This window comes from Osmerus eperlanus, chromosome 22 (genome assembly GCF_963692335.1).
Source record: "Osmerus eperlanus chromosome 22, fOsmEpe2.1, whole genome shotgun sequence".
Lineage (NCBI taxonomy): Eukaryota > Metazoa > Chordata > Actinopteri > Osmeriformes > Osmeridae > Osmerus > Osmerus eperlanus.
In genome coordinates this window covers 10,724,517-10,748,879 of record NC_085039.1, presented here as the reverse complement: position 1 = coordinate 10,748,879, position 24,363 = coordinate 10,724,517, and the positions used below count along the sequence as shown (strand labels likewise).

The 24,363-nt window shown below is 45.0% G+C and overlaps 4 protein-coding genes across 7 annotated transcripts; 3 read left to right on the top strand and 1 right to left on the bottom strand.

The window, feature by feature from the left end:
• Positions 1–222: 222 nt before the first annotated feature.
• Positions 223–4,530, bottom strand: dpcd (deleted in primary ciliary dyskinesia homolog (mouse)). The gene is made up of 6 exons (XM_062448125.1): positions 4,284–4,530; positions 3,965–4,045; positions 3,745–3,869; positions 3,434–3,567; positions 1,496–1,598; positions 223–747 (listed from the first exon to the last, which is right to left on the bottom strand). The coding sequence occupies exons 1-6, from the start codon at positions 4,345–4,347 to the stop codon at positions 643–645; spliced, it is 612 nt and encodes a 203-aa protein (XP_062304109.1). The 5' UTR covers positions 4,348–4,530; the 3' UTR covers positions 223–642.
• On the top strand, positions 4,529–9,164 carry poll (polymerase (DNA directed), lambda). Of its 2 annotated transcripts, none has more exons than XM_062448122.1 (9): positions 4,529–4,633; positions 4,919–5,051; positions 5,287–5,584; positions 5,717–5,843; positions 5,972–6,286; positions 6,463–6,636; positions 6,870–6,998; positions 8,001–8,169; positions 8,595–9,164. In XM_062448122.1, exons 1-9 carry the CDS (start codon positions 4,610–4,612, stop codon positions 8,954–8,956), a joined length of 1,731 nt encoding a protein of 576 aa, XP_062304106.1. In that variant the 5' UTR covers positions 4,529–4,609; the 3' UTR covers positions 8,957–9,164. The 2 variants fall into 2 exon arrangements, with proteins under 2 accessions (XP_062304106.1, XP_062304105.1); XM_062448121.1 differs by having other exon boundaries at positions 5,942–6,286.
• Positions 9,165–9,609: 445 nt separating this feature from the next.
• On the top strand, positions 9,610–18,428 carry wbp1lb (WW domain binding protein 1-like b). Of its 3 annotated transcripts, none has more exons than XM_062448202.1 (4): positions 9,615–9,900; positions 13,866–13,968; positions 14,447–14,608; positions 15,721–18,428. In XM_062448202.1, the coding sequence occupies exons 1-4, from the start codon at positions 9,811–9,813 to the stop codon at positions 16,536–16,538; spliced, it is 1,173 nt and encodes a 390-aa protein (XP_062304186.1). In that variant the 5' UTR covers positions 9,615–9,810; the 3' UTR covers positions 16,539–18,428. The 3 variants fall into 3 exon arrangements, with proteins under 3 accessions (XP_062304188.1, XP_062304186.1, XP_062304187.1); XM_062448203.1 differs by lacking the exon at positions 9,615–9,900 and adding an exon at positions 12,874–13,010; XM_062448204.1 differs by lacking the exon at positions 14,447–14,608 and having other exon boundaries at positions 9,610–9,900.
• A 186-nt stretch (positions 18,429–18,614) lies between these two features.
• Positions 18,615–23,955, top strand: as3mt (arsenite methyltransferase). The gene is made up of 11 exons (XM_062448123.1): positions 18,615–18,766; positions 19,010–19,058; positions 19,148–19,275; positions 19,548–19,698; positions 19,892–20,028; positions 20,190–20,259; positions 20,394–20,475; positions 20,881–21,012; positions 21,187–21,326; positions 21,476–21,598; positions 23,521–23,955. The coding sequence occupies exons 1-11, from the start codon at positions 18,738–18,740 to the stop codon at positions 23,623–23,625; spliced, it is 1,146 nt and encodes a 381-aa protein (XP_062304107.1). The 5' UTR covers positions 18,615–18,737; the 3' UTR covers positions 23,626–23,955.
• Positions 23,956–24,363: the final 408 nt, after the last annotated feature.

Sequence of the window (24,363 nt, the reverse complement as noted above, 5' to 3'; positions counted from 1 at the left end):
CTACTCTGTATGTAGAACATAAGGGTATTCAGTTAACACAAATGGGACGTGCTTGTAAGGGTGACCCCAAAGCCAACAGGGACGAGTCATTGTGTGTTTGAGTGTTTTACAAGGACCAGGAGAATGAAGGTAGTGTGAGGGGTTCTGACCCTTCCACATAGTCCGTTTACATATGTAGGTGAGTTAGTAAAACAACGGCAACCATAATTCAACAACATGCTATCTTTTTTTTTATTGATTCACGGTCAAAATAGTAATAACAGAACAATACATCTTCAGACTTCAAAGTTCGCAGCGCTTCGACAATTATTTTTTTGGAACGTTTTACTGAACATCAGCAACATCTTCTCAAAACACTTTTTTTTTCCTGGTAAAAACGCACGTTGAAAAACCAGTAACAGGAAAGGTTGAAAGAAAAAAACAAGACAGGGCTTTAGCAGTAATTTGTTGGCTCCATTCAAGAGACCCAAATTAGTTAACACAATGAAAACCATTAAACCATGGACAAGGCACTGTGCTGCAGTCTTCTAATGGGGGCAACCCCACAGAACAGCTGAGATTCAGGATCGGATCGCGAGCAGAGGTACCCAACAGCACACGGCATCAAACACTAACGACTCAGTCATGGGTTCTGACGCGTCTTCACTGGGTCTTGCAGTCGACGTCGCCTTCGTTGGTCCCCTTCAGTTTCTTCAGCTCCCTCAGTAGCTCGTGTTCCAGGGTTAAAACCTCTTTGGGCTTCTTGTACTGAGGGGAGAACGACAGAGTGATGACTATAACAGTCCCTGTCACCCCCAACCCCCCCCCCCCCCCTGCACATCCCTTTCTGCAATCATGTTCAGACAGGAGTTGGATAACGCACAAAATAAGAAATCAAGTATCACAGAGAGACCAATTACGATTAGAGGGACGTTCCAGAAGTCCATCATCTTATTCTTTGAAGCCCAAGTGACCAATCGTCAAGGCATATTCTGTGATGCAATCCTCTGAGAGTGTTACGGTGCAGTCATAGGTGAGGGTTTTAAGGGGTTAGATTGGTTATAGGTGCTAGTCTGTGGGTGTCTGTGAAGCCCTCTGTGACACTATGTCAAAAGGGCAGTACAAATACAATTGGATTTGTTTTGATTCTGAGAGTTCAAATGAGATCCAAGTCTCAAGTCATAAAATCACAATATGACCGATCATGGGTGAATGATTCATATGGGCTTCATACATCCTTAGCTAATCACACAGCAAGTTGGTCCCATCTTGAATGGCAATGTTTTGTTTTCTGAAAATATTTGATTTAACAGTGCTGTTCTCACATTGGCAGACATTTGAGGTGCACTTGAATTTGTTTTACCCAGTGAAAACAAAGAAAAGACCAGAAAGTGAGCACTTACAGATCAAGAAACTTAACTTTTAAAGAAACTAAGATCCTGTATGTGATGAACTGTGTGTTTCAGCAGGTTTGAACAATGCTTATACTTTTAAAATAGAGGTCAACAGTACTTACAGTGACTATCAGTGTGTTGTTGGCGTGGGTAAAGCTAAGAGCAGAACTGTCCAATGGCAGGAGGTTTCTATCAAGGTCAGGGATGTTGAACTTCTTAAAGTACCTGGAAAGACCAAACCAAAGACCATTTAGTGACCAAATTATTAGTGTCAGTCTATGGATAAATATCTTGTCAACAGTGCCCCCTATGGGAAAGTGAACAACAACACAAAGTTTGTGATTTCCCCGGATTTCAGTGCCAGAGGCAAGTGCATATGGAGGACCAAACCTGCCATATTTACAAATGAATGAATAAATAAATAAATGTCCACATCCATGCATTTAGACAGAAATAAACGAATATATGTATTAATTAATGCACAATTGTCAATCAATAGTTACATATATTTTACATTTATGTATGTATTTATTTTTGTATTCATTTATTGATTGATTTATTGATTGATTTATTGATTGATTTATTGATTGATTGATTTATTCATTTATTTATTTATTTATTTATTTATTTATTTATTCATTCATTCATTCAATGTTCCCAATATGATAATGAGAGGAGGCCAGTAGGCGTGGAAACTGACGTTCAGACATTGCAATCAATCCAGAGCCATAGATTCAATATAGCTAACGCCTGGGACACACTGGCTGCGAAGCGGATATCGTTCTTATGGACAACATAGCCTACATGGCCAGGCTGGCCGACCTCGTTGAAAACAAAGATTTAATTCACCATATGATATTTGGGTAAACAAACATGTTATAAAGAATTGACTACGTTAGTTGTGGGCTATCATTTAACACCCAACTTCACTACGCTGACCGGCCAACCATGTGTTTACCCCGATAAAAACGATATCCGATCAATTCTCAAAATGTAAACATTTTAAAATAAAAAATCCTGATTGTTGATTGTCAAACCAACATTTTTGTCCTGTGTGTAAGAGCGAGATAGACGATCTGTCATAGCCCCCAATCAAGCAGATTTGTGAAGATTGACAACACAAAGTTAATCATCGAAGATGAAATGTAGCTTAGTCCTACATGGAGTTGTATGCCCAACAGCACGTATTTTACAAAGACTACGGCAACAAAAGCCAAACATTGCCACGTTATGTTGGGAATGGGATGCTGTTGCGACGGTTGTTGGAGCAACAAGTTGCCTAATTAGCCTGTAGCCTATGCCATGTTTATGTACCATGTCAGCTTTACATGTATAAAAGGAAAGCTCAGAGAAGGTGAAAGGCTTGGTGACCGGCGTGGAGAAATGCGCGTCTAGTGTGAACAGCATCGCGTCATTCGTAGCAGATTTACATTTAGTCATTTAGCAGACGCTCTTATCCATAGCGACTTACAGTAAGTACAGGGACATTCCCCCGAGGCAAGTAGGGTGAAGTGCCTTGCCCAAGGACCCAACGTCAGTTGGCATGACCGGGAATCGAACTGGCAACCTTCGGATTACTAGCCCGATTCCCTCACCGCTCAGCCATCTGACTGTTAAGATTGTGGCGCTTCAGGGCGCTTCGCAGCCAGTGTGTCCCAGGCGTTAGCTAGATTGAATCTATGGCTCTGGATTGATTGCAATGTCTGAACATCAGTTTCCACCCCTACTGGCCTCCTCTCATTATCATATTGAGAACAATGAATGAATGAATGAATAAATAAATGAATACATAAATGAATGAATGAATAAATGAATGAATAAATGAATAAATAAATGAATACAAAAATGAATACATACATAAATGTAAAATATATGTAACTATTGATTGACAATTGTGCATTAATTAATACATATATTCGTTTATTTCTGTCTAAATGCATGGATGTGGACATTTATTTATTCATTCATTCACTTGTAAATATGGCAGGTTTGGTCCTCCATAAGTGCAATGCTGCAGAATGAACGAAAGTGAAAACAGCATACAGGATAAGCTGGCTCACTTTTTATTGGACGTCCGTATGATGCAGCATCGTTCAGCAGGTTCTACTGACAAGTTGTACACGTCACTGGGGTACGGAAGGTTCCTGACTCTCCACTGAAAACTGGTCTTCGTGTCCTTACGCAGGAACACAGGCTGGGCAAACACAAGACCAAGACACCACCGATTAATTCAAATATCATGCTGACACGACAGGATTTAAAATAATGTGTCAATGGTGTTGTTTTCTTCCAATATTCTTTCAATCCATGACGCGTGTTTAAGTTTCAGCTCCAACACTAACGTGTGCATACAATGTGTGTGAAAACTCACATTTGAGCAGTTCTCCTTTATAACCTCTGATTCCAAAGTGCCGACCGTTGTTGGGAAAGGCTCGCCAACTTCTATCTGCCACGGCCCCTCTGCGCCCAGAGGGCTTTTTGAACGCCATTTTCTTACTAAGAAAAATGCACTTATGTTATCAAGAGTGTGCTTAAGAAATACATATCATAACCAACTACACTCTCTTCGTGACATGTACTACTATGCTTACCAATCAATTCGTCTGTGTTCAAGTCATATTCCTCTGCCATTTCTTTCCCATCTGTAAAGAGATAGTGTATCTTCCTTTTCCCTAAAGAGATCCAATTCACACAAAGTAGCTAAATGAGTTGGGTATTTGTAGATCGATTTGCTATAAGCATGAGCTAGTTATCGTACAGGATTGCTCCCATGTCACATTGACGAGTTTGATAGCATTGCTAAGTCGCTTGCAAATAATCACAGGTGCTACTGTACTTATTATGCAACATGCGATTATACAAATTAATGCAAATACAAATCGACAGTTTAAAACTTAAAAGTGCACTGACCATCATGAATTAAAGCGGTTTTCTTAGACGATTTAAGGATATCAGCCCAGCATTGCACAGCCATGATGCTGTTGGTTGTTTCGAAAACGTGCACTTCCTGAAACAGCACGTGTAGCCACGGCAACGGAGGTCATGATCAAATAGATTTATTTCTTCTGAAATATAAAACGATATAAAAACAAATTGTTCAAGTGCTAATCCTATATAAGCATGGCTTGCATTCACATCACATATGCATTTTGGGGGTGGAAGTAAACTGTTAATGGCGATGATTAGAAATTAATGACCCGGAAGTTGATATATTTTTTAAACCCGTGTTGGATTTTATGATTTTGTGGTCCCCGAAAGGGGTAAGAGAGATACATTTTTACTTCTAACTCGAATTAGTTGCACATGCTAATTGATTTTGCATCATTTTGTGAAACCCTACTTTGATTTAATGTTTTAAGTGAAATATGATCTATTGGTACCATTTCAATATATTGTGTTAGCAATCTGAAACTAGCTAGAAAGCTGCTACTGTGTAGCTAGCTAGACTAGCTAGATATACAGTAGTACCCGACGCTATCTACCGTGGATTTAAACGGAACATTTTAAAATAAACGTTATTTTCAAGACGGATCTTTTATTTGCAGGTTTCCCCTTTCCCTGACGAAATGGAGCCTCACGGAATTATGAAAGCGTTTCCTAAAGTGAAAAGAGCGGGCGTCAGGGACGGAAAGGGTGCACCCCCACTCAAGAGAAAGTCTGAAGAAGCAAGTGTGACAGGTACTGTGTGTGTTGTATCTGTGAGAGTTTGTGTGTGTGTGTGTGTGTGAGAGAGAGAGAGAAAGAGAGAGAGAAAGAGAGAGAGAAAGAGAGAGAGAAAGAGAGAGAGAAAGAGAGAGAGAAAGAGAGAGAAAGAGAGAGAGAAAGAGAGAGAGAAAGAGAGAGAAAGAGAGAGAGAGAGCGATCAAGGAATTCAAGACAATGCTCATCAATATCACAATCTCTCTCCCCACAGGAAAGGTATTTGAGGGCATCACAGTGTTCATCCTGCCAGCCAGTATAGGGAAGGCCAGATGTCAGATCTTTGAGAGGCAGATCGTCCAAAATGGGGGACAGAGCGAGAGCTCTTTCCGTCCCAGTGTCACCCATGTTGTGGTGGATGACAGTATGGACAGAGACCGGGCCCTCCGCCTGTTGAAACCAGATGTACTGCCCCCTGGAGTATTTTTAGTAAAATGCACCTGGCTGAGCTCCTGTATCACTGAGAAACGACTTCTGGACACAGCAGACTTCAGCCTGTTAACCCCAGAGAGGTCAGCAAATCAAATTCCCTGTTGTTTTTCAAAAATATGTGCGAGGGGGTTGAGTCAGAGAGAATGTTTGATTTGGATCATTGCTCATTAGAATAGAAAGAACAAAAGTTAACCACATCCTTTTTGTTCTAGACACCCGAAAAAGGAAACCCCACTGGCAGATGTCAAAGAAGAATTTCCCATGAATGTGCCAGCCACACAGGACGTAAAGGACGCTGTTCCTGAGGAGCCCAAACCACACGAGTCCTCAGCAACAACTGTAGGTTGGCTCGATTTGTGCACGCAAACGCTGACATTTCCTTCATAAACCATATTTGCCTTACAGAAACATCCATTCAGTCCTCTTCTTCTCGGTAGAGTCACCCTCCCCCTTCCCTACTCTCTCAGGTCCCAGGAACAACAGATGACCTGAGAGACGAAGATGGTGTCTCACAGGGTGACCTGGAAGCCCTGGTCAGTGGCCAGCACCCCAAGGATGAGAGCCCTACCTCCAGCACTGTCGAACACAAACCCATCTCAGGGAAGTGGGTCTGCGCCCAGTCTTCCAAGTCCAAGACTGATAATCACAACAAACACATAACAGACAAACTGGAGGTGCTGGCCAAGGCCTACACACACCAGGGGGACAAGTGGAGGGCATTGGGCTACTCCAAGGCTGTGAATGCCCTCAAGAGCTACCACAAGCCTATCACGTCGTATGGTGTAAGTCATGTGACAGAGCGGGTTGACTTTCAGGCTGTGGCCATCTTGTAGTTCCTTTTTGCAGAGTTGTTTGGACTACAGTTTGTTGGCTAGTCATGTCGGTTTTGTTTATATGTGGTCAGCAGTAGATAAGACCAGGCCCAGCCAGGTTCTAATGTTTGGCTGTTCAACTTCAGGAGGCGTGTAGGATCCCGGGCATTGGTAAACGCATGGCCGACAAGATCGACGAGATCATGGAGAGCGGTCACCTCCGCAAGCTGGACCACATCGGAGAGGCCGTGCCCGTACTGGAGCTGTTCAGCAACATCTGGGGAGCTGGAGCCAAGACCGCACAGCTTTGGTACCAGCAGGTGAATGAAAAAAGAAGAACAACTTATGAACAACAACTTATGAACAACATTAATTTAACTTAATTCATTGTTTAACAGATTTCTCTGACGTTTTTTGCTGTGTCTTGCAAAGCAGGGGCCTGACTTTGTATTATGCTTTCGTTGTGGCATATGTGGTGATTCAGGGTTTCTGATTTGATTACAGTTGACCTGATCTGTTTTTTTAATCATGCGATTTGATTTCATCCTGTCAGGGTTTTCGTACTTTGGAGGACATCCGCACAAAGGCCAACCTGAACTACACTCAGAAGATTGGACTGAAGCATTATGACGACTTTCTAGACCGGATGCCTAGAGAAGAAGCATCTGCCATTGAGAAAACGGTATCTCCACGACTCCTAACCTTTTTTGAACATTCTTGAACATCAACTGAAATTGCCTTGGGGATCGTTCATCAAATCCATAATCTTCCTTGGAATTTAATAGAATCTAGAACTATTTTATGCAAAGGCTCTTCCTTTGAATCCACCGCAAACAAGAGGACTTGTAAGGTGAAGTGCTCGAAAGGAGGGGGCGTTGGAGCCAAGTATGATTTTAACATTTGCATTGGCTCCAAAGAAGCCTGTTAGGGAGCCCTTCTCCATGACTGCAGTGCGGTGATTGAGAAAACAGACAGTATTCTTACCGAGTTCCTCGTCCCAAAAGGGGGGATCTTGCTCCAGAAACTTGGCGTATCATAAGTCAGGCCTTATACCTGGATGCTGGGTACAGAGCCAGTTGTTTTCATATAGTATTACTTGGATTTCCCCTTCCCTCTGGGGTTGCCAGATAGAAAGTGCAGATTAGAGAGATGACTTTAGCATGTGTCTTCTCTTGGCTTGTCAAAAGAATATGTACTGCCTGCCTATCTTCCATCCAGCTCTGTCTCCTATGAGGTAGACACTTACTTGTTGGTCTTTTGGGGATATGAAAAACACAAACAGTTTGTTTTTACAATTTGAAGCGGGTGAAACGGTTCAGAATTTCAAGCGTTCGAGAAGATTTACAAGTCCATGCTTGCTTTTCTAAATGCATGATAACTTCTAATAAACAGGATCCAACGAAACTCCTATTACATCTAAAATGTTCGTTTTTTTGGTAAATATTATCAACCAACTTTGTCATTAATGCTATAATAATTATTATAGTCTATCGTTAACATCAAATGGTGAAGAAAATTCCCTAAGAAATAAAATGTTTCACATCGTAGTACTGGCTTACATACATCCAGTCAAACTTCAGGGCAATAGCATTGGATTTTGGCCACTAATGTGCAGCGATAATGTTCTCCTACACGGTCTGAATCCATACTAATGTGCGTTCCTGGTCCTGTGATGTGTCTCCAGGTGCGGGAGGCAGCCCTGACTGTGGACCCGGGCCTGCTGGCCATCGCGTGCGGCTCCTACCGCCGGGGAAAGACCACATGTGGGGATGTGGACGTTCTCATCTCCCACCCAGATGGACACTCCCACAAGGGCGTCTTTGTCAAGGTCCTGCAGATCCTCCATCAGAGCGGTAGGACAAGGCCAGACATATTGATGGATGAGCTGTGTCGTATAAATAGATGGTTTTTTTTGTTTGTTGTTGCAGTGGATTCGAAAGGGATCCTCTTACCCAGTTTTCCCTTTTTCTGCACTTTCGTGCCGCACCTGTCTCTCATACAGCACGTTGTGACAAAACCACGAAAGCCAGTTTTAATACGCAATAGGGAGTATTAAAATGTGGGTGTCAGGTGGCTGAGCGGTTAGGGAATCGGGCTAGTAATCAGAAGGTTGCCGGTTCGATTCCCGGCCGTGACAAATGACGTTGTGTCATACTGTGTGCCTACTTGCCTTGGGGGAATGTCCCTGTACTTACTGTAAGTCGTTAAATGCCTAAATGTGAAATGACTAAATGTAAATGTAGGTTGAGGATATGAGTGCCTGCTATCTCCCTTACAGGCTTCCTTACCGACGACCTCGTGAGCCACGAGGAGAACGGCGAGCAGAAGAAGTACATGGGCGTGTGCCGCCTGCCGGGGCCCGGACGCCGCCACCGCCGGCTCGACGTCATCGTGGTGCCCCACGGGGAGTTTGCCTGCTCTCTCATGTACTTTACCGGCTCGGCGCACTTCAATCGCTCCATGCGGGCGTTCGCTAAGACGAAAGGCATGAGCCTGTCGGAACACTCGCTGAACAGGGACGTGCAGCGGCAGGGCAGTGTGAAGGTGTACGGAGGGACACCCATACACACGCCCCAGGAGCTAGATGTGTTCACTCAGCTGGGGGTGCCTTTTCGGGAACCCCGTGAAAGGGATTGGTAATGGTCATGTCATGACCTTAACACTATGTTATGTGTAATGCTTATTAAATGTGTAAATTATTATGACATTATTATAATATTCAGTTTCTACATGATGATGATGATGATGATGGACTAGGTTGTTATGAAGTATAGTGTGGAACATCACAGACCTGTTGTTTTTAATTATGATGGTTTTAGCATTAATAAAGTTTTAATATAAAATATTATCACAATGTACAAATGGATAAAAACCAAATGAGACATGTTTGCTGCTGGATGTTTAAATGAGGATAAATCATGATGACAATAAACATTGGCAATTCACTTTAGACCAAGAACTTTTGACTCCTCACAGGTGTTATGTTTATGGAGTTGTGCTTTCTTTGCTGGTCATGCATTTCCTATGAAGCTGCAAGTGTAAAATCAAACGAAACATTTATTTGACCAGAAAGTAAACCAGAAAAACAACTTTTAATCGCATCGGAGGCGCACCGTTGTATGATTGGTGGAACACTGAAGGCGCACCGGTTTGTGATTGGCTGAACTGTCTTGAGGCAGTGAGTGAGCAACGCAAAAACACCCATCACGTTGCGCACATAGAACAGGACATGCCCAGGCCACACCCAGCCCAGCAAGGAGTCCCCGTTCGATGGAACACCTTGCATAACAGCTGTATCAGCCAGTGACACCGAGAGCAACCGGTTGCACCAATGTTGTGCCTCCTTTAAATGTCCAATGACTTTCCAGCAAGGAGGCGGTGCATGTGGTGGACCTCGTCCGGGATCGAGCACTAGCCTGTGATTTTCATTCTTTTCACTAAAAAGAAGATAACACGCATATGATTTTCCATAGGTTCGGTAGCTAGTTGGAGGAATGAGAGCGGCTTTATGTTTGGCTCTAAAAATGGGACTGTTTTTGCATGCGATAGGGGCTGTCACCCCCACCGAGTCAACAGCAGACGGGGTAAGATTTCCGAGTTAGCAAAGCATGGTTTCGTACTTGCAGTCAAAACCCAGCTAGTGTGCTAGCCGTTATGTAGCCAGCTATGTTGTTTTGCTAGCAGACCATCCCTATTAGCCTATGTTGAATAACACTGTAATACTCACACTAGGCTATTAGCTATCTAGCTAACTGTTATTAGACAAGATTAGCTCTAACCATTTTACTCATTTATAGCTGTTTCCATTAGTAAAATACTAGTTAGCCAGTTAGATAGAGCCGAGGCTAAATAGCTTGCCCCCTAGTGTAATATGAAGCGTTCTCATCGTCCAAACTATTTAGACAACATTCAATATATTTTTCTAACCTCAGCCACCAAGCTAGCCTAGTAGCTAATAACTTTCAACGTGGTGCATACTGTAACTTGACCCATTTAAGATAGGCGATGCTGTGATACTCAGAAATGTTGTTGTTGTTGTTGACGGAAGTACAGTATTCACTTTTCTGCCTATTGTAAGGCTAGAGCTATACAGACATTTGAGTGTCGCAACTCTCTTTTTCTATGGCTCTGGAGCTATAGTTAGTCAGTGTAGGTTTGTTGCAAGATGTCACTTAAACAACTTGTCAGTCAGACAACTTGTTAATAAAGTGCACTAGATTGAGCGTTGCTAGGTATTTTACTACTATTACATTAGATCTCAAAGTCTACCATGCAAAGAACAAAGATGTGATGCCTGCCCTACAACACTATCTAGCCTAGAAGCTAGTACAGTAGAAGCTAACAGGCTTTTAAAAAAAATTGACAACGATATTATATATTACCGGTCTTGTACGTAGCTATTAGCTGTAGTTAGCTGGCTCACTGGTAGCCTATAATAAAACCTTATTGCAGAGTACTGACGCAAGTAATTTAATCAACCCCCTAACTTGAGTTGTCTATACTAGCTTGCTACATATTATTTAACCTGTTAGGTATTAATCATTGCTAAGAAACTGCAAGATAGCTAGACCACTTACAATCAAGTGAGTGTGTTAAGGGAGGCTTGATAAAGGGGCCTATAGCTCTCAATTGTATACTGGGAGGTGAAATGTATAAAGTTACAGATTACCGTTTAGGCTTTGGGCCTATATTATTATAACCTTTTAAAACCGGACAGATTGCTAAACTCACATTTCACTTGAAACAGAATGTAGGCTTGTGAGATCAGAATGATTTGCCAAGCCAATGCCATGGATAGTGCTAACAGGATGTCCAGAGGCACTTGTTAGATTGAGCAACCAAGTTGTCTGTTACGATTTAAATGTGACTTACAAGGTACAGAGTTTGCTGCTTTGGGCATCGCAGGACATAATAAATAAACAAATAAATGATGACACCTGAAAGTGGTGTCATCATTGGTTTGTTCTTGTTCTTACCTTGTGCAACATTTGAGTTCTTTTAGGAAAGTTCTTGCATGTTTATTTTTGTCTCAGCAGTGACCAATGAAAGGGGACTATCAGGTAACGTTCAAAGGCTAATACCTAGTCCTAGATAGTGCTTTAGTTACTTTCAGTAGCCTACTACTTCTTCTTCTTATTATTCATTTAGGAGTTGTAAAACCAGCAAAGAAACTCTTGATTTTCAACCAGGGACACTAGTTAGCCTTTGGATGAAGAACAAACTTTTCAGCAGATCTGTCAGCTCTGTGTGAGTGTGGAGGGGATTGTCTCCTAATTGAATGCCATATCATATGCGACTGAGAATGCGTTTGAGCCGAAATCCCAGTGAACAATGTTTGGTAGTCAAGCGGTAATACAGAATCCCTATTCTGTTGTCTGGTCGTTTCAGCGGCTCCTCATTATAGTCCATTTAGATTTAATTAATTTCTAATATGCCTGAGCCCTGTAGGGTTCTGGCACTGTAACTCAATCTGCCATAAGCTGGCTCTGTTTCTGAAGAGCTGCGTGTTGTTCTATTGGCCGGTGCAGGGAAGGCTTAAGGAATCCTGTCGGTTAAGGTTCTCCACCGGGTCACTCTCTCAGCAGTGCTGTCTCTGCGTCTTGGGAAAGGCTGAGAGGAAGAGATTGCAAAACGAAGCCTCTTAATTTATGCATCAATGGTTTGGATTGAGTGCCATTGTTTAATGTCTATTATTGAATGTTTTTTCCCGCTAGTCCAGTCGGCTACATAGTGTGCTGTGGTGTATATCATTTAAAAAATCTCCACTGCCTAGGTTATGCGTGTCACTGCTACTTCACCTGAGGTCCTGACCAGACCTGTCCTATTGTCTGACAAGCTCTCACATGGCATTAGCTAGCCTAGCGTATTCTATTGTTCTATTGGCTTGTCTAAAGGGTGTCTTTCTTCTGTTTTGGTCTGCAGCCATCATTTAGTCCCCCCCCGTCCCCCCCCGCCCCACTCCATCCATATGCAGAACCCGTCGTGTAGTGTAAACAAAATCACAGGAGCTAGTTGTTTGAATTCCAACTGTTAGAGGAGTGCCTGAGCTGGCCAAGTGGAGAGACATGGAGGAGAATGCTGAGTCAGACAGAACGACTGGACTGGCTCGGCTCAGGACAAAGGAAGGGAACAGAAGGGAACGAAATGTTTCATGACGTCCGCTCAAATGTGGTTGTTTTGGAGTAGAAGAAGCGTGTTTGACGAAGGAAAAAAATGAAAGAGGCTTGATAAGGCTCTTGGGAAAAACTACAATTGGCTGAGTGGAAGCCTGTTGGTTTTCGGTGGCGGAGTTGGTGTCTTTTGACGGGTGTGAGAATTTCATCCTGGACTGGCGAGTGGGCTGCGGTGGGTCTTGTCATTCCTGTGTTACTGTCCTCCCTCTCTCTCTGTCTATACCACACACACACACACACACACACACACACACACACAGCCTGCCGTTTTGAATGCAGAGGGGGCTCCTTATTATCCAGGGCTCTGGTTAGCTACTCACACCACATTGCTGCTGCTCGGAAATTTCCGTAGAGCAATCTGTGTGGGTGGGTGTGTGTGTGTGTGTGTGTGTGTGGAGAGGGTGTGTGTGTTTTGAAAGAAAGAGAGCTCCCTTTCACCTTTTTCTCTGTGTGGATAATGACTCTCAAGTTGAAAGGACTTACCTCGGATCCCAATGCCTCTTCTTCGGAACACACCACTGGTAGGATCATGGATAGAAAAAGGCCGACCCTTCTTATAGCCAAACCTGGGATCCGAATGTTTCATTATCTTGAAGAAAATGTGTGACAGGATGCTAGTTTCAAAGCCAAGCAATCAGTACTTGATTAGTGTCTTTATTTTTTTATTATTTGTGGAATCTTTTAAACTCTCTAGAACCTCAGTAATTGACTAACTTATTGATAGTATGTGTTATGGCATTGAGACAGTCATGTCAAGTTTTATTCATAAGATGTTTCTAATTCTTCTAATTAAGTGTATTTATTTTGATTACAGGCCAATATTTATGTGTAGGCCACCCACATGTAGAAAAATCCTCATACATTGAAACTAATTCATTTTAAAAGTGTGGATTTTAGTTTCGAATTGAGAAACCTCTCATCCGTAGTGTACAAAACCTTCTGTGACTAGGTCCACATACTACCTTAATGTGCGAAGAAATTGTATTGTGCTCTTGTTTCGGCATTTATGTTTCGTTTTCACTCGTGGTAACAAGTGATGACTTGGGTGGATAGGGGCTCTGTGTGATTAGTGGAGGAGGAAATCTGAGCGGCGGACACTAATGACATTCTAACAGCTTAGCAGCAGTGTAATGGAGAGGCAGTCACAATGGACACGGAAGAACTTTGGTTTTCAAAGTAGGACACTCTCTTTGACTACCTCTACTTTGCCCTTTTGCTTCGTGTTCTCCCCCCCTGTAGCTCACTGTGTCTTCTCCTCAAATCAATCCTTTTTTTTAAATTAATTTTTTCCACAAGCCATCAGAGCAGAGGGCTTCACGTACGCCCATAAACCTGCCCCCTCAACCCACCTAATCCTCCTCCTCTGTCTTCTCCAGAGCCTGTTGCACTGCGAGGGCGTGAGGAACCAGAGCTACGTCTGCGAGTCCGGCCACTGCTGTGGAGAGTCACAGTGCTGCAGCTACTACTATGAACTGTGGTGTAAGTGGGGCCTAGCGACGAACGGGCCTAGCGACTCTTTGACTTTTTTTAAATCCATTTCGGGGATGGTGGGGGGGGGAGCTAGTTCTTCTGCATTTCTGCCTCTGTGTCTCCCGTCAGTAACTGACGTGCTAGTGACAAGGACGCGTGGAGGTCATGCGTGTCTGAGGTTCCACCTGGCTGTTTGCCAGCAGAATCGTTTGTGGCGGCCCAAGCGTCGCAGTGTCTAATGCTGTAATACAGTCATGTGGTTCTGTGGTAGCTCTAACAGTGGTCCCATAGTCATTTAGGCTTTAGGTCCTGTTTTAAGTACTCTCCTTTTCCAGTCAGGATTTATTCGGACCGATTGTCTATTTATCAAATGACCCAAATTAACTTTAAAATGTGCACACACTTTGACAATCCTTTCTGCAACACTACTAAAGATGGGTCTGTTTGTCGTGCTTGAACTGTGGCGCGTGTGTTTGGCTACCCCAAGGGTTCTGGCTGGTGTGGGCCCTCATCTTCGTCCTGAGCTGCTGCTGCGTGTGTCACCACCGCCGCGCCAAACACCGGCTGCAGCAGCAGCAGAGGCAGCACGAGATCAACCTCATCGCCTACAGGGAGGCCCACAACTACACCTCAGTGCCCTTCTACTTCAGTAAGGGGTCTTGGGGGGGGGGGGGGGGGGTTTGCACGACGCCTCGACGCCATGACTATGATACCGTTTTTTATAGTTATTTATGGTGTGTTTTCTTTTTTTCTTCTTTCATTCAAATGACCACAAATGACCACTGCGCTAGAAGAACCAAACTTCATACGTCTAGAACTTCTAGAAAAACGACACTGTTACTCTACTACACTATCTACAGGAGATAATGGCAGGATACTATAAGATACCACCATTGCCAGTTGCCATTCCTACTTTAGCATCAAACCTAACGGTCTGTCACCGGCCCGCTAAGCATAACCGTGTGCCCTGACCGCTAGTCCTTTGTTAGCCCAGTGAGCCGAGGAGTTGCATTTCAGCGATGGTCTGAGGCCTGTTTACATGCCCCAGTTTTCAGGAAACCGCCAGTGTATTGGTGCCATGCCAACGGTTTCTTGCAACACCAGCTCACAGCTGGGCTTCTCCCGCTCTTAGCAATTGACCTACTTCCTCCTCTGCCCCCGTTAGGAAAATCTTTTATCAAGTAGTGCACAGTGAGTCGATGGAGTCAAGAAAGTTTATTCTTGCAGCATGCAGCAAGGAGACAAGTCTACTAGCGGTCCAGATTTGTCTGAATCTTTGGAACTTTTTCATTATATGGCGTGGAATCAGTTTGATCAATTCGGAACTGGTTCCAACACAATATGGAGTTTGACTGTTTATCCTTCCATGCTGAGTACAAATCTTAACATTCTGAGTAAAGCGAACGGCCAGTTTAAGTAAGCTTGCGGTTGCAACTATGAGGGGCTCCTCTGTCTGCACGCAAGGATATGTAGCACAGCAGTATTCTTTTCAACTTGCATAATACGCACTCAGAAATATTTCTAACAGCCCCCCCTGGGTTAGGACCCCCCCCTCTCTTTAGGTGTTTGTTGTGGGATGAGGGGTGTGGTGAGGTCAGGGGTGTTTCCTTTGTGCGTTGCTTGCTGATAGGACAATACCTCAATTAAACGTAGTCAGAGATTGGGGTTTCTTTTAGTTAGTTTCTTTTCTTTTTTTACAACTTGATGTTCTTCACTTGGTGCACAGTTTCTAGAACCATCTTCTGTTCCTTCCTCCCGCAGGGTTTCTACCCAACTACCTCCTGCCAGACTACGATGAAGTGGTGAACCGGCCGCCCACTCCTCCCCCACCCTACAGTGCCTTACACACCAGCCCCTCCCTGGCCCCCAGCCCCCTGACCCCCGACCAGCAGGACGTCTGCTGCCCCCCCAGCCAGAGCACTGCTGTGCCCCCTGCCTCCGACCCCCGCTGGCCCAGCCTGGACGAGCCCCACCCCCACCCACCCATCACCATAGGCAGCTACAGGCAGAAGCCTGACGACAAGCCTCTGGCTCAGGCCCCACAGGAGGGAGACTCCCTGTCCGGAGGTCCCCAGGAACGGCTCCCGTCCGACGGGACGGCCGGCCCGGAGAAGGGGGAAGACTGCTGCAAGGAGCCCCTGCTCAGGGACACGGGGGGGACGGGGGGGGGTACGGAGGACAAGGAGAGGGTGTCCGGCAGCGGGGGGGGCGGGAGGAGGCGGAGGTTCACGGGGGACTCGGGGATCGAGGTGTGCGTGTGTGGCCGGAACGGGGGAGGCGGTTTTGGGGGAGGAGGAGGGAGCCGGGAGGACAGGGAGCTGAGGGAGCTGGAGAGCCTGCTGAGCCGCGAGGAGGAGGAGGAGGAGGAGGAGCCGAGGGACTTCTGCGACGGCTGTAGTCATCCTGCCCCGACGGGGGACGAGGAGCAAGCGCCGGGGGGGCCGGAGGCGGGGCCGGAGTGCGGGCCCTCCACAGCGCCCCCGCCACCCGGGGCCCCGCCCCCGGTGTGCCTGCTCCTTCACACCATCAACGAGCAGGAGGGGCTTCACCACGGCAACAGCACTGAGCCCCAGGGCTGAGCTGACCAAGCCAAGCCCAGCTACGCCTTCACCGAGAAGGGGAGAGGAAAGAGATAAGAGAGACCAACAGAAGACAATACAAGACGTGTGTGTGTGTGTGTGCGTGTGTGTGTGTGTGGGGGGGTGGGGGGTGGGGAATGCCTTTCAAGAGACTACTGCGAGCGTGTTTTTCCGTGAGAATGTAATGTGTTTGTCTGAGGTGTGTGTGTGACTATTGTGAGCTCCCCAGGCCATACTGTCATGGCAGCCTTACTGCATAAGAGATGGAGACTCAACAACCTGTCACACAGGTCAGGCGACGCAAATGTCTTCAGTGAGAAAGCTTCCCCCTTTCCTTCCCCTCCCAGTCCTTGACCAGAGGAATCAGGTGACACGGTGTTGAGACTCACACGGGGTGCCACGCTGTCGGGTCAACGAAACGGTCGACGACTGACCACGCTGGGAGGCGACAGCCGTTCTGACGCCTGCTTCACACCATTGTGTCGTCTTGTCACATACCCAACCAATCGCGGCTCCTTCCTGTGCTGCGGTCGGAAGTGAGGGAGAATGGTACTGGACCACCAAACTGGGACAGGAAGATTGTGGATGTGTGGAGAGGTGCGCTTTTCTAGTTTGAAACAGGGCAGGGACACCAAGCACAGGACCTGTGTGGGAGGTTGTGGTAGAAGACTTTTTGTCGCTTCTTAAAGTGCTTTCTAGGAGGTAACACCACATGTCACATAGCCATGTCTTCCCCCCGTTTGTAATTGGGAGGGCTGGAAGTGTGAAGCTATTTTTATTTTGCACATAAATAATTAAGAGCTATAAAATACAGATTAGTCACACTAAGATCATGTTTTGACAAGTCCAGTCTTAATTTACACCAAAGTCTGTTATCGTTCCGTTTTGTAAACGTGTTCATGTTTTGTTTGCTGCGGTGTGAGATTAAATCATACATCGGAAAGTGCATGTAACGCTATGTAGCGGTTATCAATGACGTCCTCTCATCAAGGCCCCTGATTGGCCCTTTCTCTCAACGATGGTTTACCCCATTGAATCAATGATTGTACTCTGCCAGAAAAAAAATAAGCATTTCTGTGTTTGTTAGAGCAGTTAGAGGCCTTACGTCATTTAACTTTAATGGCTTGATTAAATATTATGCTAAAATGTAAATTGAAGGTCTGTATGAGAAAACAGGTACAATATACGTTTCTAAAAAAAAAAAAAAGAGTTTGAGTGAAATGTAACTTGTATTCATTGAATTGATGTTACTAGAACTGTCAAGCTTTTACAGATAATTGGACATAAATGTTTAGTGTACATTTAATTGTTTGTAAATCCATGGCCTTGCCTTAATAGTTCAATGATGCTGAGATATTGTAAATGACTTGTAATGCTCACATATCAAGCATCATAATATCTTTGCAGAATGTTTTATATGAATCTTTGAGCACACCTACAAAGCACACCATTCTAATGGAAATACACAAACCCAGCTACGATGGTTGTATACAAGTAACATCACTGGTTGTTTCATTTTGACATTTGTGGTTTAAACATTGTGGGGCACTGTTCTGCGATTTTCTTACCCACGAACTAAAGCTCAAAACTAAAGCTATCAGTTTTCAAGACAATTTATAGACTTCCAACGACACAATAACTGCTGGTATTTGAAGCAGAATAAAATATGCATCTCTTACATGCATTTCCACACTATACTAAACCACGCGGGAGTGAACCCTATAGCCTACTCTATCCCACCAACCGCAGATGAGTTATGTGATGGACACTCGAATATGTCAAAGCTTCAAGGGTATTTACATGTCCGATCATGTTTGTTTTCTCGTGTTCTGTATGCAACCCATCACCAGCTAAATAGACACGTTCAATAAACATACCCTGAAATGCCAAGACTCTTTTTGTTGGTTTATTAACATTACTTAGTGATACAGTATGAAATGAATAAGGCACGATAAAAGCCATAGACAGTGTAACGTGACACGAATTACAATGTTTGAACTATGTATCCCAGTACAGTAGGTGGCGGTGTATGCGTAGAGGCCTGGCTACCTTTACAGTTAGATCGATACACCAACCAGAAGTCAATGAAGAAGAAAGAAAGATAAACCAGAGCCATATAAAAATATATTTGTATATGGCTCTGAGATAAACTGAACTCTTAAATGTCTTCGGACGGCTTCAGCGCTCTACAAACGTGCTATGACAGAAACTAAAGTTTCGAAAACTGGGTAAGTTTGCATTTGGCCACCGTTATGTTGGCGACAATATATTTGCAGTGTCAAAACGACAATAATATAAGGCGGATCAGGTTTGCGGAAAATGTACACAACACAGTTATCCAGATTTCCCTCTAATCCTGTAGCTATGCGTTTGTTTATCAATATTATCAGGATAATCGATCTGAATAAGTATAAACATTGCCCCAAAAACTTTAAATTGTAATTTTATATGTATGTCTGATGTCGCTATAGGGAATTTTCCAATGGATTTGTCGGTTCTACTACTCATGTGGATGTCAAGGTAAAGTATTGACATGGCACAGTAAGTCACTGTTCATGTTTTAGAGTTTGCATATATTTTTATAAAATCATTTTATCACAATCTTTCAGGACTATTATGGAAATATTCTGAAAAACACATCTGACCTTAAGAGCAACGTCTGTGTTGCTCCTACTCAACCTATCCCCGCCCACATCCGACAGGCGTTGAAGAGGGTTCACCCTGAGGTTACAGCCAAGTGTGTACACACATCCATGAACACACTCACACTTCCCCCATCTCTTTCTAAAACACACTCGCAGTCAAAGTCAGTCTCATTCATCCTTTTTTATTCAATTCTTATTCAGTGTCTCCTCTCTCTCTCTCTCTCTCTCTCTCTCTCTCTCTCTCTCTCTCTCTCTCTCTCTCTCTCTCTCTCTCTCTCTCTCTCTCTCTCTCACACACACAGACACACACACACACACTCTCTCTCCCTCACACACAAACACACTCCTGCGTCTGTCCCTCCAGGTACTATGGATGTGGGCTGGTGGTGCCGGAGTGCCTGGAGGGCTGCAGGGTTCTGGACCTGGGAAGTGGCAGTGGCCAGGACTGCTACATGCTCAGCCAGCTGGTGGGAGAGAGGGGTCACGTCACCGGCATCGACATGACCCCGGACCAGGTACGGACACGGGGGTTTCCACCAGTCTGAACGTAGCGCCGTCCTGAACGCCTGGTGAAACAATCAGCTAGCTGTCGGTCCCCATCACGTTGTTTTGACCATGGAGTTTGGTCTGGACCGAACAATGTGTGGTTGTTGACAGGCTGTCTGTAATGTACTCGAGTAGCAGTTAATTTGTCTGCTTCTGCTTTAGCTTGAGGTGGCCAGGAAGTTCATTGACCACCACATGCTGGACTTTGGTTTCAAGAAGCCCAACGTGGACTTTGTCCAGGGCTACATTGAGGCTCTAACTGATGCAGGCCTGAAGGAGAACTCCTTCGATGTGATTATGTAAGTAATCATGTTAAGCAGACCCATGTTGAGAGAGCACTTTATCATCACGTTGAACCATTTAAGATACATATTAATATCATGCCATTCGACTGGTCGCAAGGAGTTTTACATAAAGAATAGTCGTTGTTGCTGGTTAAATTGTCGTTGTCGTTTTATAGATCCAACTGTGTGGTAAATCTGTCTCCGGACAAGAAGAGAGTACTGAGCGAAGCATACAAAGTTCTTAAGGTGCTCCTATCGCCTTCAAACAATCGCCTTCTGTTCTTACTCTGCGCAACGTATCAAAGGTCCTCTTATCGTCATCTTATCTTCCTGTCTGTCACATTTGGCCACCAGTCCAGTAACCCTGCATTTGTTGTCAGGATGGGGGTGAGCTGTACTTCAGTGATGTCTACAGCACTGGAAGACTCACGCAGGAGATTAAGGACCACACAGTCTTGTGGGGTGTGTACGGCAAGACTAACCTCCCTTGGGGTTCAATAGTTACAGTTGTATCAAGCTAATCAAGACAACAACACTTCCTGACATTTTCCCTTGAACCAACCTGTGCTACAGCAGCTCAAGCTAAATATATTGCTGACCATGATCACATTGTTTTACGACTTTTAGTGGGTAGGTTATGCTCTATTCTGTCCTTGTGATTGTAGGGAGTCAGGTGGCTGAGCGGTTAGGGAATTGAGCTAGTAATCAGAAGGTTGCCGGTTTGATTCCCGGCTATGAAAAATGACGTGTCCTTGGGCAAGGCACTTCACCCTACTTGCCTTGGGTGGAATGTCCCTGTACTTACTGTAAGTCGCTCTGGATAAGAGCGTCTGCTAAATGACTAAATGTAATGTAATGTAAATGTAGGTGAGTGTTTGGGCGGAGCCCTGTGGTGGCAGGATCTTCTGCAATTGGCTGAGGAGGTGGGCTTCAGCACCCCGCAATTGGTCACAGCCAGTGTCATCACCGTGAACAACAAGGAACTAGAGGCCCTTCTGGGTGAGTTAAATCAATGCTCTTTGAAAACGACAATGCCCATTTTGTTTTCATCATTTACATTAACAAATCAGCATGAATAAATATCTAGTAGTCATAAGATGTTTTTTCCCAAATGTGTAATTCCTGGGTTTTACCATTCAATTTCTTTCTTTCTCTTGTTCTCTGGATTGACAGGTGACTACCAGTTTGCTTCTGCCACGTACCGTCTCTTCAAGGTTCCTAAAGCCAGCTCTGAGAGCTCCCTGGTCATCTACAACGGCAACATCACTGGGGCAAAAGACAGTCTGCGTTTCGACTGTCGGTACACGTTCAAGGTTAGTGGGGAAAACAGATGTGAGCGGTCTTGTCCAGTATCTCAGGTTATTCAATTACGTTTTTTTAGAGGGACATATTTATTCTGTCTTTCACCACCTGATTCCGTGGTCTCTCTCTCTCTCTGGTCTCGCTCTTCTCCTCCACACAGGTGGACGAGGTGGTGGATGTGGGCGCGGACGTGGCTAACGTCCTGGCTCATTCTCGGTTCCGTGAGGAGTTCACCTTCCAGCCTCCGGGGGCTCCTGCTGGATCCTGTGCTGTCAAACCCAAGGTGGGTCCTTCGAACGCCTGCCGAAATGACACTGTGATGGATTCACCGAGGTGTGGAGTTCCATGTGCTTTTAGACTTCAGGGTGAGTCAGCTGAGCACTAGAGGGCAGCGTGGAGAGACCGGAAGTATCCGCTTCTTGCTCGTGCCACGCCCACATACTGCAGGGACAGGCTGTCTCTCCTCGTGCCACACCCACACACTGCAGGGACAGGCTGTCTCTCCTCGTGCCACGCCCACATACTGCAGGGACAGGCTGTCTCTCCTCGTGCCACGCCCACATACTGCAAGGACAGGCTGTCTCTCCTCGTGCCACGCTCACATACTGCAGGGACAGGCTGTCTCTCCTCGTGCCACGCCGACATACTGCAGGGACAGGCTGTCTCTCCTCGTGCCACGCCCACATACTGCAGGGACAGGCTGTCTCTCCTCGTGCCACGCTCACATACTGCAGGGACAGGCTGTCTCTCCTCGTGCCACGCCGACATACTGCAGGGACAGGCTGTCTCTCCTCGTGCCACGCCCACATACTGCAGGGACAGGCTGTCTCTCCTCGTGCCACGCCCACATACTGCAAGGACAGGCTGTCTCTCCTCGTGCCACGCCCACATACTGCAGGGACAGGCTGTCTCTCCTCGTGCCACGCCCACATAGTGCAGGGACAGGCTGTCTCTCCTCGTGCCACGCCCACATACTGCAGGGACAGGCTGTCTCTCCTCGTGCCACGCCCACATACTGCAGGGACAGGCTGTCTCTCCTCGTGCCACGCCCACATACTGCAGGGACAGGCTGTCTCTCCTCGTGCCACGCCCACATACTGCAAGGACAGGCTGTCTCTCCTCGTGCCACGCCCACATACTGCAGGGACAGGCTGTCTCTCCTCGTGCCACGCCCACATACTGCAGGGACAGGCTGTCTCTCCTCGTGCCACGCCCACACACTGCAGGGACAGGCTGTCTCTCCTCGTGCCACGCCCACATACTGCAGGGACAGGCTGTCTCTCCTCGTGCCACGCCCACATACTGCAGGGACAGGCTGTCTCTCCTCGTGCCACGCCCACATACTGCAGGGACAGGCTGTCTCTCCCAGCCACACACACTCCTGTTCCTCATCAACACCTATGCACACGCACACAATCACTCACACAGGCACTAAACCTAAATATGCACGCACATCAATAGACACTGGTGTCATCCTCATCACCACATACACACACACACATATTCACACACATAAACACACGCAAGCTGACAGAGCTGGAGAGACAAGGTCGAGCAGCTGTCTTCGACTCATAACCAGACTTTGGGCTCATGCTGGGGACCTTGGACAGGAAGGAATGTTCTTCTCCTCCGCTAATGGAATGCCATCTTATCAGCTCCTTATGGTCACAAACACACTATTTCTGGTTTGTTTATACTTTCCAGGAGGTGTTTTCCTTAAACAGTTCCTGGAATGTCTATTTTTTTTTGGGGGGGGGGGTGATATTTTCAAGAAAATGGTTATCCATGTGGATTTCATTTGGGGGTTTCAGTCCTGATTCGGAAATTAACTGGTTAAGTCAGTTTCGAACTTTGGACTATCTATTTTAAGACACTTCATCTATTTCATTATTTACTCATGGTCATTGTCAATACCAGGTTGTTTACCTGCTTGTGTCGTCATAAATGTTTATAGTACATTCAGCGTGTATGGAGCACAACTACTGATATGATATAACAAGCCCAAAAAGCGAAAAGGTAGTCCACTTGGGCTTTGGAATCTTTTACAATTAATGTTTTTCATGCACAGTTCTATATACACTGTGTTCAATGCCGGTTAATTGGACTCTTTGTTGAAAATACATTGAATTGAAAATAGTATACAGCCAAACATTAACAGTGAAACGGATGAAAAACATGAATGATAAGGAAGTTATCGTTCTCTAGGTCGGCACAGTGAATCCATTCGAACTGGCCCTGCAGCTGGAGACTGCAAGTCCGCCGGTCGCCACTGGGCCGTGCTGTGGAGCTGAGTCTTCCTGCTGCAAATGACAGAAGCGGATTGAGGACCGACATATTGAAGCCTACATCGTATAGGCTACTATAACTACAAAATTATATAAATTTCTGTCAAATTTATGAAAGTAATAACGTGATTGTTATGGTATACATAGTTATATATCTCTTGTTCATCTTATTTCAGTTTGAAGAATTTTAATCTGGCCTAGAGGCTAGCCTACACCACAATCAAGCCTTTTAGGCCTACTTAATTATTTTCTAGACAATTAAGTTTGAATTACATTTTAGAATTACAGTGATTTTATGTCAAGCGAATATTTGTTACACTACTTGATTCATTAATCACGACTGATTTAATTGCACGAAATTGTGAATTGTTTACACACGGCTACACTTAAACACAATCATTATGTTGTCACTAACAGCGATACTCAGCGATAGAGAAGTTGATGATGGGGGCAGGATTTCTTGACCTACAATATGCTATAGGCCTACTCACTTTTAAATACCCCTCATTTCAGTATAAAATCCACGTCTACAGTAACCATTACATCATTGCACTGAAAATGTGTGATATTATATTTTCGTTTTGTTAGATGTAGATTTATACAGATTTATATATACGATTTATAAGATTACCACTTGATCATTAAACAACCCTTCCGTATGAATGGTCTTTTGTAGAATGTATAGGCTACATGTGGTTATATGGGTGCATACAACCTACCGCTGTAGCTTGACTAATAGTCAACTCGCTGCACAGCTTGCTCG

Excerpts from the sequence above, each read along its gene's own strand:
- wbp1lb (XM_062448202.1), top strand. The coding sequence starts at position 9,811 with ATGAGAGCGGCTTTATGTTTGGCTCTAAAAATGGGACTGTTTTTGCAT. Across the intron at positions 9,901-13,865 it reads CCGAGTCAACAGCAGACGGG|AGCCTGTTGCACTGCGAGGG; the intron begins GTAAGATTTCCG and ends TGTCTTCTCCAG. Across the intron at positions 14,609-15,720 it reads CTCAGTGCCCTTCTACTTCA|GGTTTCTACCCAACTACCTC; the intron begins GTAAGGGGTCTT and ends TTCCTCCCGCAG.
- dpcd (XM_062448125.1), bottom strand. The coding sequence starts at position 4,347 with ATGGCTGTGCAATGCTGGGCTGATATCCTTAAATCGTCTAAGAAAACC. Across the intron at positions 3,568-3,744 it reads TAAAGGAGAACTGCTCAAAT|CCTGTGTTCCTGCGTAAGGA; the intron begins GTGAGTTTTCAC and ends GTGTTTGCCCAG. Across the intron at positions 1,599-3,433 it reads ATACGGACGTCCAATAAAAA|GTACTTTAAGAAGTTCAACA; the intron begins GTGAGCCAGCTT and ends TGGTCTTTCCAG.
- poll (XM_062448121.1), top strand. The coding sequence starts at position 4,610 with ATGATTTTGTGGTCCCCGAAAGGG. Across the intron at positions 4,634-4,918 it reads TTTTGTGGTCCCCGAAAGGG|GTTTCCCCTTTCCCTGACGA; the intron begins GTAAGAGAGATA and ends TTTTATTTGCAG. Across the intron at positions 5,052-5,286 it reads TGAAGAAGCAAGTGTGACAG|GAAAGGTATTTGAGGGCATC; the intron begins GTACTGTGTGTG and ends CTCTCCCCACAG.
- as3mt (XM_062448123.1), top strand. The coding sequence starts at position 18,738 with ATGACAGAAACTAAAGTTTCGAAAACTGG. Across the intron at positions 19,059-19,147 it reads CTACTCATGTGGATGTCAAG|GACTATTATGGAAATATTCT; the intron begins GTAAAGTATTGA and ends ACAATCTTTCAG. Across the intron at positions 20,029-20,189 it reads AACTCCTTCGATGTGATTAT|ATCCAACTGTGTGGTAAATC; the intron begins GTAAGTAATCAT and ends GTCGTTTTATAG.